Source organism: Labeo rohita, chromosome 24, assembly GCF_022985175.1.
Source record: "Labeo rohita strain BAU-BD-2019 chromosome 24, IGBB_LRoh.1.0, whole genome shotgun sequence".
In the NCBI taxonomy this organism is placed as follows: Eukaryota; Metazoa; Chordata; class Actinopteri; order Cypriniformes; family Cyprinidae; genus Labeo; species Labeo rohita.
The window spans coordinates 25,079,581-25,097,012 of record NC_066892.1 but is presented as its reverse complement, the minus strand read 5'-3'; the positions used below and the strand labels follow the sequence as shown (position 1 = coordinate 25,097,012).

The following is a 17,432-nucleotide window of genomic DNA, read 5'->3' as shown; positions in this document are numbered from 1 at the left end:
CCTCAGAGACAGATTAAACAAACACGGCACTGCGTGGAGTCATCTTTTCCTAATATCCAACCATCTGTGCTGTTTCTAATGAATAATCATCCATCCAGAGCTTACCCTTATGCTCTATGATTCATTCAAGCTGCCCCATGTCCATTCCAAAAGATCTCTCTTATCTCCAGGGTCTTTAACATGCCCTAGGGAATGCAGATGTTCTCGTAAATGCTCAAACAAGGTCCAATAAAAGTAACAAGGCTTGAAGATACACAGTAGTAGCTTATGACCAGAATGTGACGCCAGAGGCATGGTTTATGGCCTGTCTTCATTTGGAATCAGTGAGCACCTCCTATTTTCTGTCAGTGATGTTAAACCGGTTGACCTCACAACACTTGAGGTCATGACCTGTGTCTCTAAGGGGTTGTCAGTCTTAGCAGCCAGATAAAAATGTTAGATTATCTAAAACTATCTAACATGGCTGAACATGGGACGAATTAAAAAGACAACATCTGGATACCATCTGTAATGTGGTCGAGGCTGGATTAAATTGAAGATCTCCTCCTTTCTATTACAGTCTAAGTTCCTGTAATCGAAAGCAGCATGACAAGAGTGTGCACGGCTGTCCTGCCAAAATCTGTATCCAAAAGCCAGTGAACAAATTAACAAGGAGTAGAGGCTTGTCTTCCAGGAAACAAAAAGTCAAAAGCTTGTCTCTTTTGGTCAAGTACAGGCAATTTGACATGCAATATCACTTCAAAATCAGAAATCAGACATCTTTTTTTTTTTTTTTTTTTTTGTAGAGAAGTCCTAAATTATTAAATATTGTCATTGCATCTTGCTGGAGTCCCTTAGTTCTAATGTTCATGACGGTGTGGTCTTCTGTTTCTGTATGACAAATATACTGTAAAAATAAATAAAGCAAACGTTTGTTGGTGTAAATAATATTTGATGTGGTGTCCCATGGGCTTCACAGAGGGTGGGTTGCTCCTTTATCACACCAATCAAAGATAAATATTTAAGGTTTACTTCTTTAGCAAAATGTGAGACAACCTGTTTATGGTAACAAGTACATTTTTTTCTTGTCTAAGATAAAAACATAAGCCATAAGCCAACACGCAATTTGCAAGAAAAGCAACATCATTCCATTCGGACCAGTTAATCTGCTTGATCTGTCACACTATGTAAATGCAAAACAAACATTAGATGCTAAATTTCCCTCCCTGTGGCGCTGTCCTGTAAATTCCCAAATGAGATACAAAACTCATTCTTTGATGTATGTTATGTTATGTATATTCAGAGTAACAGTCCAGCAATAATTATAGTTCTAGTTACTGTAGGTCATGAAAATTTGACAGCTGGATTCATTTTTGGTTTGTCGTCCTGACCAAAATTGGATTTAACTACTACAAGCTAGGATTGCGTATGGGTGTACATTTCCTATCCTGGATTATAAATCATCTAGACCATTTGGAATAGATATTTCAAAGATTATTTTTATTTTATTATTATTATTTTTTCTTTTGTTAATAGTATTATAAAAATAAATAACTGTATACATAAAATGCCTTTTTTTTCCCCCTTCCACAGATATACTTCAATTACTTGGCCAACTACATCCCCAATGCTTGGAACTATGAGCAAGGCTGTACCATCTGTGACCAAGACATGGTGGATTTGTCTGAGCTTAAAGTGAGTTGTCCAATTAAAGCCACAGTAGCTGTTTTTGTTCCTTTTCCTCTCAGCACCAGAAAGTTACTTTCTAAAATTGCCATTTAAACAATGAAACATTTCCAGTTCTATTAATACATGTCTTTTCATTTAAAGATAAGCCAAGAAAAGTGAAGCTTGGAAGTTATGCATGTCGTATCCAACAACAACAAGGATCTTGCGTCCTATTTGTCTTTACACGTTCCTTAAATTATAAATGCTCATGAGGAGCCACTTGCGGAAGAGGAAGCTGTGCACTGCTGTGGTGCAGGAAATGGCTTTTGGTTTTAGGATGGTTTCACTTACTGGGGTGTTGCTGTCAACCAGACCTCTCTTTAGCGGCCGGCTCAATGTGGGGTTTTATACACGGAAACTTACAGTGGTTGTCCTGAAAATTTGTCGTACGGTTCAGCTAAGGTTGGCATAAAGGGCTTTGAGTTCTTTCCAATACGCTTGAGTTACTGATGCAGAAATAACAAATTTGTGCTTGTGTTATTTGCCAGAGCAAAATTCACTACAGAGTTGAGTTGACCTGATAATATTGGCATGTTTATCAGCATTTGATAACACACTGCTAAGGTTTTCTGAGAGGGTTCTAGAATGTAATGAAGTTGCGATTAAATGTAAGTAGCAACAGATCTTTTCTGTCATATCAAGAATGAATGCAACATGATGATGGTGAATTTTCATTTCATGTTTACTTTAAGCAGTTGCTAAAATATTCAGGTTGGTTGCTTGGTGACATTGCTAGGTGGTTTTAAGGTTGATCTGGGGTGCGTTTCCCAAAAGCATCGTTAGCTAAGTATGGTCAATGGTAATGACAGAACATGCAACCATAGTTGCTTTTGGAAAATGCAACCCTGGGTAGGTGCTCAATGGCCCAAGTCAAAACATACCAAAATATCCCAAATCTCTATGGTAATCTAGCCTCTAGTTACGTCTTGGACTATCCATCATAAATCTGTAGAATTTTTAGACTGTTTTATTGTCCTCCAGGCAGAAATCGTAAGTCCAATAACTTTGAAAAATAAGAGCACACCTTTCCTCATCACTCCATATGTCATATGTTAGTAGCATAAACAGGGCAAGACAGTAAGGAAATTCCAAAACACTGTTTAATAAGACTATGAATTGAAACAATGCAATTGAGAGAGCAGAGCAGAGGTTTATTTTTCTCTGTCTGATCTGGAAATCTAGGAAACACTGGAAAGGGTGATGAGACCAGAGTCTGTTGTTTGTCAGGATGAGGGAGTGGCTGGGTCATACCACTCTTCATCTGCTCAGTGGTTTTGGGTTAGTTCTTGAAGAAGGGACAAGGGTTGAAAATCTCACACTGCTTATGCTGAGGTTGAAAGGGCCCCATTAAAGGAAACTCTCCCAGTCTAGACTCCGCAGAATACCCTGTGTCTCCTGTTTAGTCGCTTCGGTCGGTAACAATTTAAAGACTTTTAGCTCAATTCTAGGACACTCCCTTCAGAATCCCAGTGCCAAGGTCGGAACTGGGAAATTACATGGTGCCACTCAGGTCCCGTTTCATCTAGTGAGCTGTGTAGACTGGTCAAGAACCACAAAAGTAGTGGTGACAGATCCATATAACCTTAAGCTCAATGTCATGGGAAACAAGCTTCAACTTTCTCTCAGACCTCCAGCAGTGCTTCTTGCTATGTGAAAAATAAGGTTGGATGGTATACATTATTTTGCTATACCATTTTAACCATAATAGATATATTTGTTATCCTATATTCAAATTATTATCATGTGAGAGAAACATGCAGAGCAAAAATACAAGCCAAGACAAGGAAAACCTTTATATTAAGGGGTCTACCAGAATTCGACTGATATACAGTCACATTTGTGGTATATTAACTATTTTACTAGTTTAATTTTACAGTTCAAATGTAGTTCATCCATTCAGAATTAAGAGCTTTATAATTCTTGTTTTACTCTTTGAGGCTTTAGGTTTTCATTTTAGTGAATGTGCCACTGTTTTTGCAGGAAAAATAATTAGAATAAATATTTTTCCTTTATCAAGTATTTACTTGACTGTATTATTAAAAAATGATCACTACAATATCGTTATTAAATATGCCTCTTTGTATTAGTCCTCTAACAGACTAGCCATCCATCCAGGGTGTTTTCTTGCCTTAGGCTCGAGACACTGGGATAGGGTCCAACATCCCCACGACCTTGCAGAGGACAAGCGGTTTGGAGAATAGATGGATTGTCATTAAAATATAAATAACATGTTGTAGAGTCTCCAGCAAAATATTTACACTGCGATACACAATTACTGTGCAATAAAAAGATTCATCCTGTGATATTGTTTTTTGGTTATTCCTCCCACCCTAAGTGAAAACATTGCAAATAACTCAACTGCTTGAAAAAGTATTAAAGTTTGACCAGACCTTTCTCTTTATCTAAACAGGAATTTCCACAAGTGAATGTTGGTATATACATCGAGCAGCCGACACCATTCCTGCCAGAGTTCCTTGAGAGGATCCTGAGTCTAGATTATCCCAAAGATAAACTGAATATCTTTGTTCATAACAGTGTAAGTGTCTGGCTGAAAGCTAGCAGAACCATTTGACCTTTAGATTTTAGTGTCTGTATTTGACCATGTTTCTTCCACATCTTATTTTTTAGGAGGTTTACCATGAGAAGCACATACAGAAGTTTTGGGAACAGAACAAGGATGTTTTCCACAGTTTTAAAGTTGTTGGCCCCGAGGAGAACTTAACTCAAGGAGAAGCAAGGAACATGGGAATGTAAGCATCCCTTTAATTTCAGAGTCATTCTCGAAAATATGCAAATAATGAAGTAAATTGCAATGCAAATCTGAGCAACTCCTGATCAAAGATAAACACAAACCTTTGCCACATGTCAACAAACTTTTCAGCTACTTACAAATAAAAAACGCAGGAACAACATCCGACTTACCACAAAGCAATAAATCTGCTCCTCCTATTGCAGTGTACCCATGAAATACAGAAGACACTCCTGTGAACCCTTCTATTTGCTCTTAGTTTAGCACTCTCCAAAACACTGCTGTCTCCAAGATTCCCATCCCAGCTCTAAAACTAATCTGCTTGTACATTTCTGCTTTCATACAGTTACCACAAAAGTCACAATGTGTCACCACAATGTGCTATCTGCAAACACTTGACTTTTCGAAGCTTTTTAGGGGTACAAGCGTGTAGCACTGAAAACCTATTGCACTTGTTAGAATGGTCACGAATCAGCAATCTCCATGGAAAACTGATCCTGCAGACAAAACCGTAAGTCGTACAGACTTGAAACTTGGAGGGATAGTAGTACTCACACTGCCTACAACATGACCAAGGCTCACCCCAATCGGTCTGATGGGGGTGCTACAGCGATCAAAGGACTGAAATAGCTCATAACTCCTAAACCACCAGTCGCAGGCTTGTGTCTTATGTCGTCAGAATCCAGATTTGATCGTGAGCCTGGTGAAATTTTTGGGTGTTTTGCATTTTTTTGAAAAACCTACTTTTGCAAACAAATCCTAGGTTGTCACCCAATCGGATCCAAACCAGTGCAGAAAGATTATCTGGAGAGTGAGTATCAGTAATTATCAAAAACGTTCAACGTACTTTCAACTCACCGTCGCAAAGAGATGTCGACCCAAAGGGGCAGTGCCACTTTTAGTAACATGCCTATAACTCCTGAACTGAATGAGATATCTCCACCAAACTCAGAACATGTACGTAAGAGCTCAATCTAAGGTCACAGGGGAAAAAATTGCAGCGCTTGGCCACTTGGTCACGCTATAAGAGGGTAAAAATATAAAAAATTGCTATAACTGTGCAGCTATTTGTCTGTGCAATCATTGTGCACAGTCTCGGTATGAAGTGCCACAAGTGTCTTTACGTAACTTAAAAACATGGCCGCCATTGGCGATAAAGTTTGAGCACATATCAGACAAGGTTAACGGAGGCTGATTGAACCGAAACTCCGTGAGCCTGTTCGACTCGCGGTCCCAAAGGTCTGAGAGAAATTTGAAAGAAAATGTCCTTTTTTTTTACATTGCACGGTCCTTTTTTTTACATTGCGACAGAACTCCTTGTTCCGGACAACTTTGCCTCTAGAACCACTACTGCCAATGAAACCATTTGCTAAATGATTGAGAAGATGTCAAAAACTTACTTTTGCTAACTAGTCCTAGGTTTTTTGCTTAATATGGAAAAAAAAAAACAACAAAAAAAAACACTGCAGTGCTCTAGTTAATTATTAAAAAAATGTTAAAATTTAACCTTTGAGAGGCTATAACAGGGTAATTTAAATCCTATAAAGACTGAAGGTAACCTCAAAACTTCACAAAACCTGGTGAGCACAAGAGACAGGTGATTCTAAAGAAGCATGCAAAGTTTTAAGGAGATTGTACCACAGCTGGCACTATCAGTCATAAAATGTTAAAAACACAAACAAACCAAAAAAAAAAAAAAAACATAATATTTATATGGTAAATTACCTGGTTTTGCCAAAAATGCATTTTTTAATCATTGATTTAGTTGGTTACAGGCTAGCTACATAATATCTTTTTTCATATGTGCTTAAATGCCATAAAGCGCTTGAACCCTGGTAATCGCTGCTTGCGATTTTAACTAGCTGGTTCTAATAGCAACTACTGCTGCTTGTTTAAGAATCACTATTACTGTTGTTCACACTTACAGTTAGTATCTTTAATAAACCCCCAGCTCCACATATTAATCTTCAGTATGTGATTTGTTGGATTGTTGATGAGTTTTAAGCAGCTTTATGAAGTCACATGCTATCACATTTTTTAGGGCTACTCTACACAGTAGACACACTGACTCTCTTAGCCAGTCCTGGTGCTGTTTTCCTACTGCATGTCTGTGTTTGGCATCAGTGGCTGTTGACATGGTGATATCACTCAAGTTGTTTGTCTTAATTACTATATACAGAAACTGCTGGTTTGCATAAGACGTCAAAGCAGACTTTAGAAGATCTTGGATTCAGACACCTTCCGTTGTGCTTCAGAGCAAAGCCTTCTAAGAATATTAAATATTCTAATAATGATATTCAGAATCACATAAACATAAGATAACACTCTGAACATCATATTGCTCAGATGTTGGTCTTTCATCTAAGAACACTTGGAGTATCAACTTTGTCTCAGATGTTCTTCTAAAAGACCTTATAGGACAGAAGGGCTTAGATGAATTTGATAAGAAATGTTTTGTTATTGATTGCACACTTTGGTATGTTGGCAAATATGTGCAGTTTGTCACATTTCAGGAAACAAAAAGTTTAGCAAAATTCTCTTATTTCAGTCTTACTCCTGTTCAAAAGAAACAACATTGCCCTGAATTTTGCTAATAGTAATATTGACATTTGTTTTCTTAAAGGGATTTGTGCCGGAAGGATCAATCTTGTGATTACTACTTCAGCATTGATGCAGATGTGATGCTCACCAACCGACAGACCCTAAAACTCCTCATCGAGCAAAACAGGTAGTTTTCCCTTTCATTTCAATGCTCTGGAATCTTCCACAGTACCCGTTTTGTCTGAGGGAATGGAGTTGAATCCCTCATGTGCTAAAACCACAGGAACATTACAGCCCACTGAATGCAAATCCCTTACGGTTTAAAAATAAGCATGGGTGGCTTCCTGTTTTCCCATGGTGCATAGAAACGGTCTGCTCTATATCGCATGAACTCTTGTAATGCCGCTTGCCTTTAAATATATAAACAAAGCCGAACTCAGTCACATTTAACGTGACAACCTTAAGCGCTCTTTCGCTTGACTATGGAGGAAGCCCTTTTCAGATATTTTAAGAAGGCTTGGGAACTCTTTCTGCTGTGCCTCTGGCTTGTGGAAGTGAAATCGTAACTGGTAGCTGTAGAAATGTGGAATTTTACTTTTTTGCTTTCACATTGTTGACCAACACTGTAATTTTCACTAATGTGTTTTTAATTGACATGTTTACATCAGTAAAGTGATATTCTGTATGCTCAAGTTTAAGGTCACAATAGAGTTGAAGGGCTTGACTGTGTTACTTCAGGGTCACTCTCACGATTATAGGAAGAATAGCGTATAAAACTGCTCTTATTTGCTTGAATAAAAGGATGCCTTCTTTACAACCTCACACAAGTATATGTTCTCGGATTAATTATGTTAACCACTTATTTGCAATAAACCAATATGCTATTGTCATCCATCCATCCATTCCATCTATTCTCCAAACCACTTATCCTCTGTAGGGTCATGGGGATGCTGAGCCTTTCCCAGCATTTCAGGTCACAGTCAGGGAACATCCTGGATGGATGGTCAGTTCATCACAGGGCTAAAACACAGACACACAAACACACACACACATTTACACCTACAGGCAATTTATTTTGACCAATTTGCCTATGCTGGTTGTCTTTTGTATTGTGAGGGAAACCAGTGCACCCATAGAAACAAAAGAGGACATGCAAACTCTTACATACCCCTTTTCCACCAAGACAGTTTGAGTGCTGGTTCGGAACTTAAGCCTAGTTTCAAATCGGTTCTTTGTCTTTTGAAACCCAAAGCACCAGCTTGGAACCTGGAAAAGTGGTTTGTAAGTAGCACCAAAACATTGCTTGTCTAGAAGTAAGAACCACTTGCGTCAGGAGTTGGGGGCAGGGTTACTGTGACCAACAACACAAAAAGAAATTTATTAGGCTCGTTTGAGATGTGTCTGCACTGTGTCAGTGATGTGACGTCAAATTACCCTGAGATGCTTAAAGAGCCGTTTGTTTTCCAGTTGCTCTCGTGGTGCTTTGGTGTCCTGTGCCGGTTGGTTTGCGCAGTGCCGATGCATCTCGATCAAGCCTGTTGTGTTTGTGTTTGCCGCTGCCATACTAGAGTTGCTGGGAAAGATGCGACGTATTCAGTGACATAAGACCTGGCTCTATGGTGGCTTGTGGAAAAGCAAACCAGTTCGAAAAACAACTCTGAACCAGCAATAGCACTAACTCTGAACTAACACCCAGTTCCTGCTGGTGGAAAAGGGGCCACAGAATGGCCTTCTGGCTCAAACCAATCAAGAAGGTCATCTTGGCACCATGACGCCTTATAGTGTCATCAGAGAATCTTAATTCTGTACAAACTACAGCAAATCTGAATCTGTTTCGCATTCATCAAACATCGTCATTGCATTAATTTTTTCTATAATTTTAGGGTCTTCATGTGGCAAAAAAGCAACGTTGTTTCTTGCATAGTAGGCCTATCATATTACATTTATGAACTGTTGCAGATTTCTGTACTGATTTTTTCTTTTTCCATCTTAGAAAAATAATTGGCCCTCTTGTCACCCGTCATGGAAAATTGTGGTCCAACTTTTGGGGAGCCCTGAGTCTGGATGGTTATTATGCGAGATCTGAGGACTACATTGACATTGTGCAAGGAAAGCGTGTGTGAGTGTCTTCAAGGATGTGATCCAGAAATGACTGAAATATGATATTCCACTATATAATTTTACTGGAACATTATGTAATTGCATTTATCCTTCTCTGAAGCAAAATAGTACTCTATTCAAACTCAGATTACTTTTTATTGTGTTCATCAGGATATGTCTCTAACAAAGTCTATTTTAACACATTATTAAAATAACTATATTATGCCACATAATGCTACTATTTATATATGTTCTTTTGTCTTTCCTTGTGTAAATAGTGGTGTGTGGAACATCCCCTTCATGGCCCACATCTACCTCATAAAGGGCCAGACTCTGCGGAATGAGCTCAAAGACAGAAATGTCTTTGTCTTGGAGAGATTGGACCCTGACATGGCTATGTGCAGGAATGCCAGAGACTTGGTATGACCGCTGAAACACAGAGCTGTAGAATTATAGTAATTATAGTATTTAATCTAGATCAGCAATGATCATAGTCTAGAGGTTTAATTATTTAGTTGTACAATGTCATTTAATATAATTTGTTGTTGTGCAGTTAATGTAACAAATTAATGATAACTATAGCTTTTGCATGTAATATTATGTTTAGCATTTATGTTAAGCTCCATCAACAGCATTTATGACATGCTGTTTATTAATTACATTAAAAAGTCACATTTACAGTAAAGCATTACAATGGAAGACACCAGGAGAAATGTTACAATATATACTTAATGTTTCAAAAGTATGGTCACAAAATGTAATGGATTCTGTTGATAGAGCTGAAGCTGGAATAAGTAAGGAATGTAGGAGAGTAGATATGGAAGCCCTTTTCTGCCACTATATATATATATAAAAAAAAAAAGATAATTGTGACTTTTTTTTGCTTGGTTTCAACTTGAAATTCTGACTTTTTTTCTCAAAATTGTGGGATATAAACTTACAATTGTAAGTTGTAAAGTCAGAACTGTGAGATACAAACTCACAACTCGCAATTCTGACTTTGTTGACTATATATTTAGAATTGACTATGTATTTAGCAATTCTGACTTCATTTAGCTTTTTTTTGGTGGCGAAAATGGACTTCCATAAGTAGATCATCAAGCAGTTCACCTCTGAAAACAGCAATTGTTCTGTATTAGTTTGCACATGACAATTTAGCCTGATTTCTCAATGCTTTGAAACATCTGCTGCACCTCTGTGACCAAGATATAACTGGCAAGTATTCAAAGTATATTTATTGTGCTATTGTGAAGGCATGGCGTCTCTGTCCATTCATGGCAGCCTCTGTGATGCATTCAAAGTGTTCTTTGCCCACTATCCTTTCCAACTCTCTATTTTTCACATCCATCGCGCGACCTTGAACCAATGGGAATGTCTGGCTGTGTGCTTTTTGCTCCTAACTAAACAATCTACACCACTAATAACTAACTATGATGTTTTTCCAACTAAAATACTTCCTGTCTACAGCTAACTGATTAGGACCTAACAGCAGCGCATAGCTCTTTTCTGAGCAGAATATCAACTAAAGAAAAACCTCAATACAAGAGCGAGCAGGCATCTCTACTGTTCTGGTAGAGTTTAACACTGTACATGTGCTGTGTCCAAATTTTCCCTAATATTCTCATTTCTTAATATTTCTCTCTCTCTTTGTATCTTACTCTGTTTATGTCCCATTATATAATTTACATGGTGCTTTTCCTTCGTTTTAGACAGTACAGAGAGAAAGAGAATCTCCTTCTCCGGAATCATTCCATATGCTCAGACCCCCACAGGTTCCTCTCGTTTTGATTATTCTAACATGTATAATTTAAGATTCAAATGCTTTAAAGCTTCACTTTTCCAAATGGTTAGAAAGTGATATTCTGACCAAACTAAATTAATAAATGTTGTAATAAATGCAGATTTTTGAAGGATAAGGTCAACTAACATCTAATATTTGCTTTCTTGGGATTAATTACAGTATGTGCAATCTCAAGATCACAAGCATTGTTGTCAGAACATATAATCCCAGAAGACTGGGTGAACCAGTTTTGTCATTAATTATTATGCATGTGGAAAAACCATAAATCCCCATTTTATGCTCAGTGTGGTTATTTCATGGTTTTTCTATTTCATACATTTATGTGCATGTGCTGGCAGGCATACAAACATTTGATTTAAAATTATGGCCATTTTGGAACACATCTTGCACTGATAGATGTGTTCAGCTAACAAGCGGAATCCTTTGGAAAAGTGATGCTTTTGAGTTTGATAAGCTACATCTGCATTTTCTGATGGGGTTAACCTGGACAAAGCACGAGATATTATATATATATATATATATATATATATATATATACTAAACTATGAAATTCTACACCATGGTGGAAAGGCCAATGAAGGATATAATAGATTTCCTGCATTATAGTTTTTTCTTGCAGCAACATCTATATCCAATAGCAACCCCCTTCCAACCACACTAGTACCAGTAACATGAAACTTACCCTCACTACATCCATGACTTATCTCAGTCTAGGTGTAGTCTAGGTGTTTATGTAGCACTTGTTTCCTTTGTATGTTTGCATTGAATTGAACAATTAGGCTAATATGTTTGGCATGTTTTAGTACAGCCTAGACTGACAGTAAGTCTGGATCTTCCCACAAGTAGATGGAAGAAACCTTGTCCCTGCTTCTAGTAGTAAACAGGAATGTTGATTCCTGAAGTTGCACTTTTCCCAGCACTTCCCAGTGTTCCTGTTCCAGCCCCTCTCACAGCCCTTCCCAACATCTGTCGTCCATTGTTATCGATTACACATTATCACAGATTATACTGTTTTTTTGTGATTTGTTTTTATCATTGACTTTAAATGATTTGCATGATGTGTTTATTGTTGATTTTACACTGTTTAATTTTTGTTAACATTGGACTTTTTACATTGTACTCATCATTTGTAGTATCTAACTACCTTTTCTTTGTCTGCTACAGGGACTTTTCATGTATGTTACAAATCGTCATGAGTTTGGAAGGCTTATTTCGACTGCCAACTATAATACATCTCATCATAACAATGACCTTTGGCAATTATTTGAAAACCCACTGGTGAGTGACTAGTTGATGTGTGATTGAATGTTTTCTGTATACAGAGTGTCTTGTATAATAATTTAGTGCTACATTTGTCATCAATAATGAAGTGGAGTGCCGACAGGGTATCATGTGTGTTGACCTCCATCTAGATTTTTGTCTGCTTAGTGAATTAATGCAGAGGAGCTAATCACTGTTTGTAGTGCAGGTCAGCGAATGGACTAAAGTACTAATCCTCTTTCCTTTTCACAGGACTGGAGAGAGAAATACATCCATCCCAACTACACCCGAATTTTCACTGACAATATCTTGGAGCAGGTGAACAAACACTTACATTTATTCATTTAGCAGATGCCATTCAGGTACAGTACAAAAGCTTGTTCCACCATGGAGGTTTAGTAAAAGTCAATATTCCAAAAAGGTTTACTCACTTAGTGACCAGACTTGTGGAATACGAACAGATTTGCAACAGTGGATGTAGGTAGGAGAGTGTAAATGTAGAACCAGTGGTAGTTCTATACCAGAGGTTCTAAACTCTGGTCTTTGAGGTCCACTTTCCTGCAGAGTTTAGCTCCAACCTTGATCAAACTCACCTGTCTGTAACTTTCTAGTGATCCTGAAGACCTTCTTTAGCTTGTTCAGGTGCATTTGTTTAGGGCTGGAGCTAAACTCTGCAGGTAAGGTGGACTTCAAGAGCCAGAGTTGAGAACCTTAGTTCTATAGTCTTAGTCTGATTGAAGACTAAGTGAACAACCACATTTAAAAAAAAAAAAAAAAAGAAAAGAAATTTGATAAGCACTGCAGTATTTCACAGTCTAGAGATAACTGGACAAGGAGCTGTACAGATAGCTCAGATAGGAAGCAGATAGAATCTGACCTTCTGGATAAAGTACAGTCGAAATCTACATGATTGAGCAGACTTTGCAATAGTCTGTGAAGCTGGTCTAAACTGGTCATCAGACACTACTTTACTTCTTGCCTGATCTGGATGCTTCGTTGATGGGCATTTCTGAATGATGTTGGTGAATTATGGGATTGCCAGAAGACAAGGAGCTCAGTGCTAGGTTTAGTGGTGACATTGAGCTGAGAGTTAATGTTCTTTTAACCAGGCCAAGATGTCTACCAGGCAAGCTGAGATTCGGGCAGCCAAAGGCAAGAAAGAGAAGTAGAACCATGTGTTGTTGCCACAAAAGTAGGAAAATCCATGGGTCCATGATAGGTCCAAGAAATGTTGTGTATATTGAGAAAAAGAGGAGACAAATCACGGATCTTTGAGTCAACACTGTGATTAGCAGTGATGTAGCTTAGATACAGTTCCCTTCCACGATACAATAAAGCAGGGGTTCGCAACTCTACTCCTAGGGAGCTACCATCCTGCAGATTTAAACTCCATCCCAATCAAACACAGCTGAACCAGCTAATTAAGGTGTTCAGGATTACGTGATAATTACAGGCAGATGTATTAAAGCAGAACTAAAGTCTGCAGAATGGTAGCTCTCCAGGAGCCGGGTTGGTGATTCCATTCTGTTTGGTCTAGTTTGCATCTTTTGAGACTGTAAATCCACAGATCCTCCAATAAACCAGGATGGTAGCTCTCCAGGAGCAGAGCTGGAGATCCCAATCTGTTGGTCTAGTTTGCATCTTTTGAGACTAGAAATGCAAAGATCTTCCAGTCAGCCGGGGTGCATTTCCCAAAAGCAACTATGGTTGCAAATTCCATTGTTACCAATGGAAATTGCGACCAAAGTTATCTAACGATGCTTTTGGAAAACACACCCCAGGATGGTAGCTCTCCAGGAGCAGGATTGGAGATCCAAACCAGCAGTTTCCAAGATGCTAACTGTTGAGAAGGTCTCAGAAGATGCAAACTAGTCCAACAGAGTTAGGACAGATGATTTGGAGGCTTCAAGGCAGCATCATCATTAACCAATATTAAATATAACTCCACCTACATTGTTAATCAAGTTACATGCACCAAAAAGAATTGTAATTTAGTTTTATATCACAATTTAGACCATTCTTCATCTTCTCTCTGATCCCTACATTGGCTGCTTTGCTATTTCACCTTTCTATATGTAAACTGCTTCTGTTATGATTGTCAGATGAATATGTAAACATAAAGGAAGATGTGGTTTTCTATGATGTCAGCTTTGAAAAGAAAAGCATTTGTTCTTTGCATGACACTCCCATCAATGTTTGCATGAGTTTGGATTATTTAGAGTGAAAATCTGTTATGCTGGAACAGCCAAACTCGTGCTGGGTGTTAAGGGCAAAAGTTGACCTGATGATACTAAGCACCTGTTTATGTTTCTGCAGCCATGCCCAGATGTTTTTTGGTTCCCTGTGCTCTCGGAGAAAGCCTGTGATGAGCTGGTGGACGAGATGGAAAATTATGGTTCATGGTCTGGTGGAAAACACGAGGTCAGATAAACTCGCCGGCCTTAAAACAGTCTGTACACTTTGTACAGGGATTGTCTGTGAATGAAAATGAGTTTAAGAATGTGTAAACACAAAAAGGAAATAGATTTAATAGAAATAACTGTGTTAGTCAAATAAATATTTTTCCAGTGAAAGTTACCTTTTAGTAGACTTTAGTAGCACAATTGCTGATATCATTTAAGGTTTTTATCATTGGCTGTTTGCTCAGTCATTGTGTTTTCTCTTTACAGGACAGGCGTATCACTGGAGGCTATGAGAGTGTCCCGACAGATGACATTCATATGAAACAGATCGATTTCGATAAGGAATGGCTGCACTTTATCAGAGAATTCATCTCCCCTGTCACTCTCAAGGTCTTCTCGGGCTATTACACCAAGGTGAGCCAGTCTGTCTGGGTCTGGACAGAGTCATAATGACCTGTTCAGAATGATCAGAATGTCTGAGCATGTGTTAGGAAATTTCTCTCTTCTACCTCACCTTTATCTTTTTGCAAGGCATTTTGTTCTTTAATGTTTGCCAGAGTGAAACTTATGAACCCTGTAAAGATTTATTACGATTTACATTTCAGTATTTGCATTATCAGTTCGTTTTGATCCAGTTTGAAAAATGCATAACCATCAGACATTACCATGAATCATGGTAAATGTAAGGTAACTTTCTGTTTATTGGAAAATGTATTTTAAAACTCCATTTTTATCTTTGTTTCGTGAAATATAACCCAGACATGGTCTTGATAGGCTTCTTGAAGTTCATCCATTAAGTCTGGTTGATTAGATGCAATGCAAACACTGAATCACTGAGCTGATGATTATTATAAGTAGGGCATTATAAGTCTATAATTTGCACAGTTTGAAGTAAATTTTTGTTTTGTCAGCCACCGGGATTTTTTTAGTACATTAAACATCTGCATGATTTCTGAAGGCGTCTTACAGCAGCCAACCAAAATACAGCTTGCTAGATGAGCTTTGTTTGGTTTTTGGTTGATGTGACTCATGGAATGAGTCAAGTCATCTTTTTCTCTGTATTTTTTTACTTTCCCTCTCATGCTGTTCTTTCAAGAGGGCTCTGTCCACTGGATAAGCCCAGTTAGTTCTCTGGCTGATTTGACTCATGGAATGTGAACTCTGGTTGGTACCATGAGCCTGCGTTCTTTGTGGGTCACCCGTTAAAAAGATAGTAGACTCAAAAATGAAATATAGGCCATTATTTTCTGCCTCATGCCTTTCCAAACTTGTACCCAGTTATGCTTTCAGTAGAAAGATAGTAGAAGAATGTGCATCAAGCTCTCTTTTTATACAACGACAGTTCAATGTAACTAAGTGTGGTTCCATTCCATTCCTTCCAAAGTTACATGGTAGTTTTATGTCAAGAACAAAATAGCCATTTTAACTATGATATGTCACTGTATGGAAAAGACCTACCTTTACCAATTGTTCCACATGAGAAAAAGTTGCACAAAACTGTAAACAAATCTGTCAGATACTTTTGAGATTTGAGTTTTGATTGTGTCTCTCATCTTTTTTTCTTTCAGGGCTATGCGATTATGAACTTCGTGGTGAAGTACACTCCAAACAGACAAGCCTATCTAAGACCACATCACGATTCCTCAACATTCACCATTAATATTGCTCTCAACAACAAGGGCTTAGATTTCCAGGCAAGCTGAGACACTGGGCTTATATTTTCTAAAATAGGTTTTAAATACATTATGGAATCACATGTAGTTAACCCATTTCCTTCTATTTCAGGGTGGAGGTTGTCGATTTCACAGATATAATTGTTCCATAGAGTCTCCTAGAAAAGGATGGAGCTTCATGCATCCAGGTAGACTCACCCACCTTCACGAAGGACTACCTACGACCAACGGCACACGCTACATAGCGGTGTCCTTCGTAGATCCTTAGACTCCCATATAGTTCTAGTATTTCTACACTAAGAATTTACTAGCCTTGATATGTTTGTGTAGTGTCAGCTGTTTGTCTGTTCTTACTGATTTATTCTTGGTTTATGTGTTGTGTGACCGTTTGTATTTGCTGTCTTTTAAAACATTTACTACTGTCGAGAAAATGCTGTTCAACAGAGGTTTAATAAAGTCGACGGATGCACACACAGACTCACACACATACACTCTGCCAGACTTGTATACATATAAACATTGTTTCATTACTCAATTATATGAGAGATTTGACCGTAACTTTTCTACTTGGGCAAAAAAGAAATCAGGTGAGGTCAGTAACTCTTCATTTAAACAACTTTAGTTCAGGACGTCTAACATTAGCATTAAATTCCCATTTACTAGTTTGTAAATTGTAATTTTATGATGTGCATTTAAGTGATTCTCATTGGAATAAAATGGATGCCACATTTTCTTATTTTTTTAACATTCCAGTGCGAGTGCAACAAAATGAAGAGCAAAACATGCACATTATTTGTGTATGTGTGCCTTATTGTTGCATTTCAGTCATTCTGGTGTTAGAGAATGATGCAAACATTGTGCAAGCCTGTTACCCTTATAAACCATATAAAGTATTATTTTTGGGCAAACGTTAGGGCTGTTCTTCCTCAACAGCACATTAAATGTCTAACAACTGCAATGTATCATAAATATTTAGAGTCACACCTTTTTAGGATTAAAATCCATTAGTTTTCATTGAGATTCTCTAACTGACAAACCCCCAATCCAATGTGCACTCAGGTGCTCTAAGCTTATAAGTACAAAAGGAAGTGGGTAAAAAGGAAGGTGAGCTCAAAGTACTGTAAAAAAAAATCTGGATTTCTACAAATCTCAGAGCTGTTAGTGGCAATGACATAACATATAACTTCAGTGGTTCTTCC

The 17,432-nt window shown here is 38.0% G+C and overlaps 1 protein-coding gene across 2 annotated transcripts in view; it reads left to right on the top strand.

Moving 5' to 3' along the window:
* The window catches only part of plod2 (procollagen-lysine, 2-oxoglutarate 5-dioxygenase 2), a 40,496-nt gene extending 23,515 nt beyond the window's left edge, over positions 1–16,981 (top strand). Inside the window, exons 8-20 of one of the 2 annotated variants that reach the window (XM_051098470.1) lie at positions 1,573–1,674; positions 4,118–4,243; positions 4,336–4,457; positions 7,080–7,184; positions 8,991–9,116; positions 9,376–9,517; positions 10,807–10,869; positions 12,063–12,176; positions 12,411–12,476; positions 14,475–14,579; positions 14,828–14,974; positions 16,129–16,254; positions 16,346–16,981. In XM_051098470.1, the coding sequence (XP_050954427.1) occupies positions 1,573–1,674; positions 4,118–4,243; positions 4,336–4,457; positions 7,080–7,184; positions 8,991–9,116; positions 9,376–9,517; positions 10,807–10,869; positions 12,063–12,176; positions 12,411–12,476; positions 14,475–14,579; positions 14,828–14,974; positions 16,129–16,254; positions 16,346–16,501 (1,500 nt within the window). In that variant the 3' untranslated portion in view covers positions 16,502–16,981. The remainder of the gene's footprint in view (positions 1–1,572; positions 1,675–4,117; positions 4,244–4,335; positions 4,458–7,079; positions 7,185–8,990; positions 9,117–9,375; positions 9,518–10,806; positions 10,870–12,062; positions 12,177–12,410; positions 12,477–14,474; positions 14,580–14,827; positions 14,975–16,128; positions 16,255–16,345) is intronic. The other variant, XM_051098471.1, reaches the window with a different exon arrangement.
* Positions 16,982–17,432: the final 451 nt, after the last annotated feature.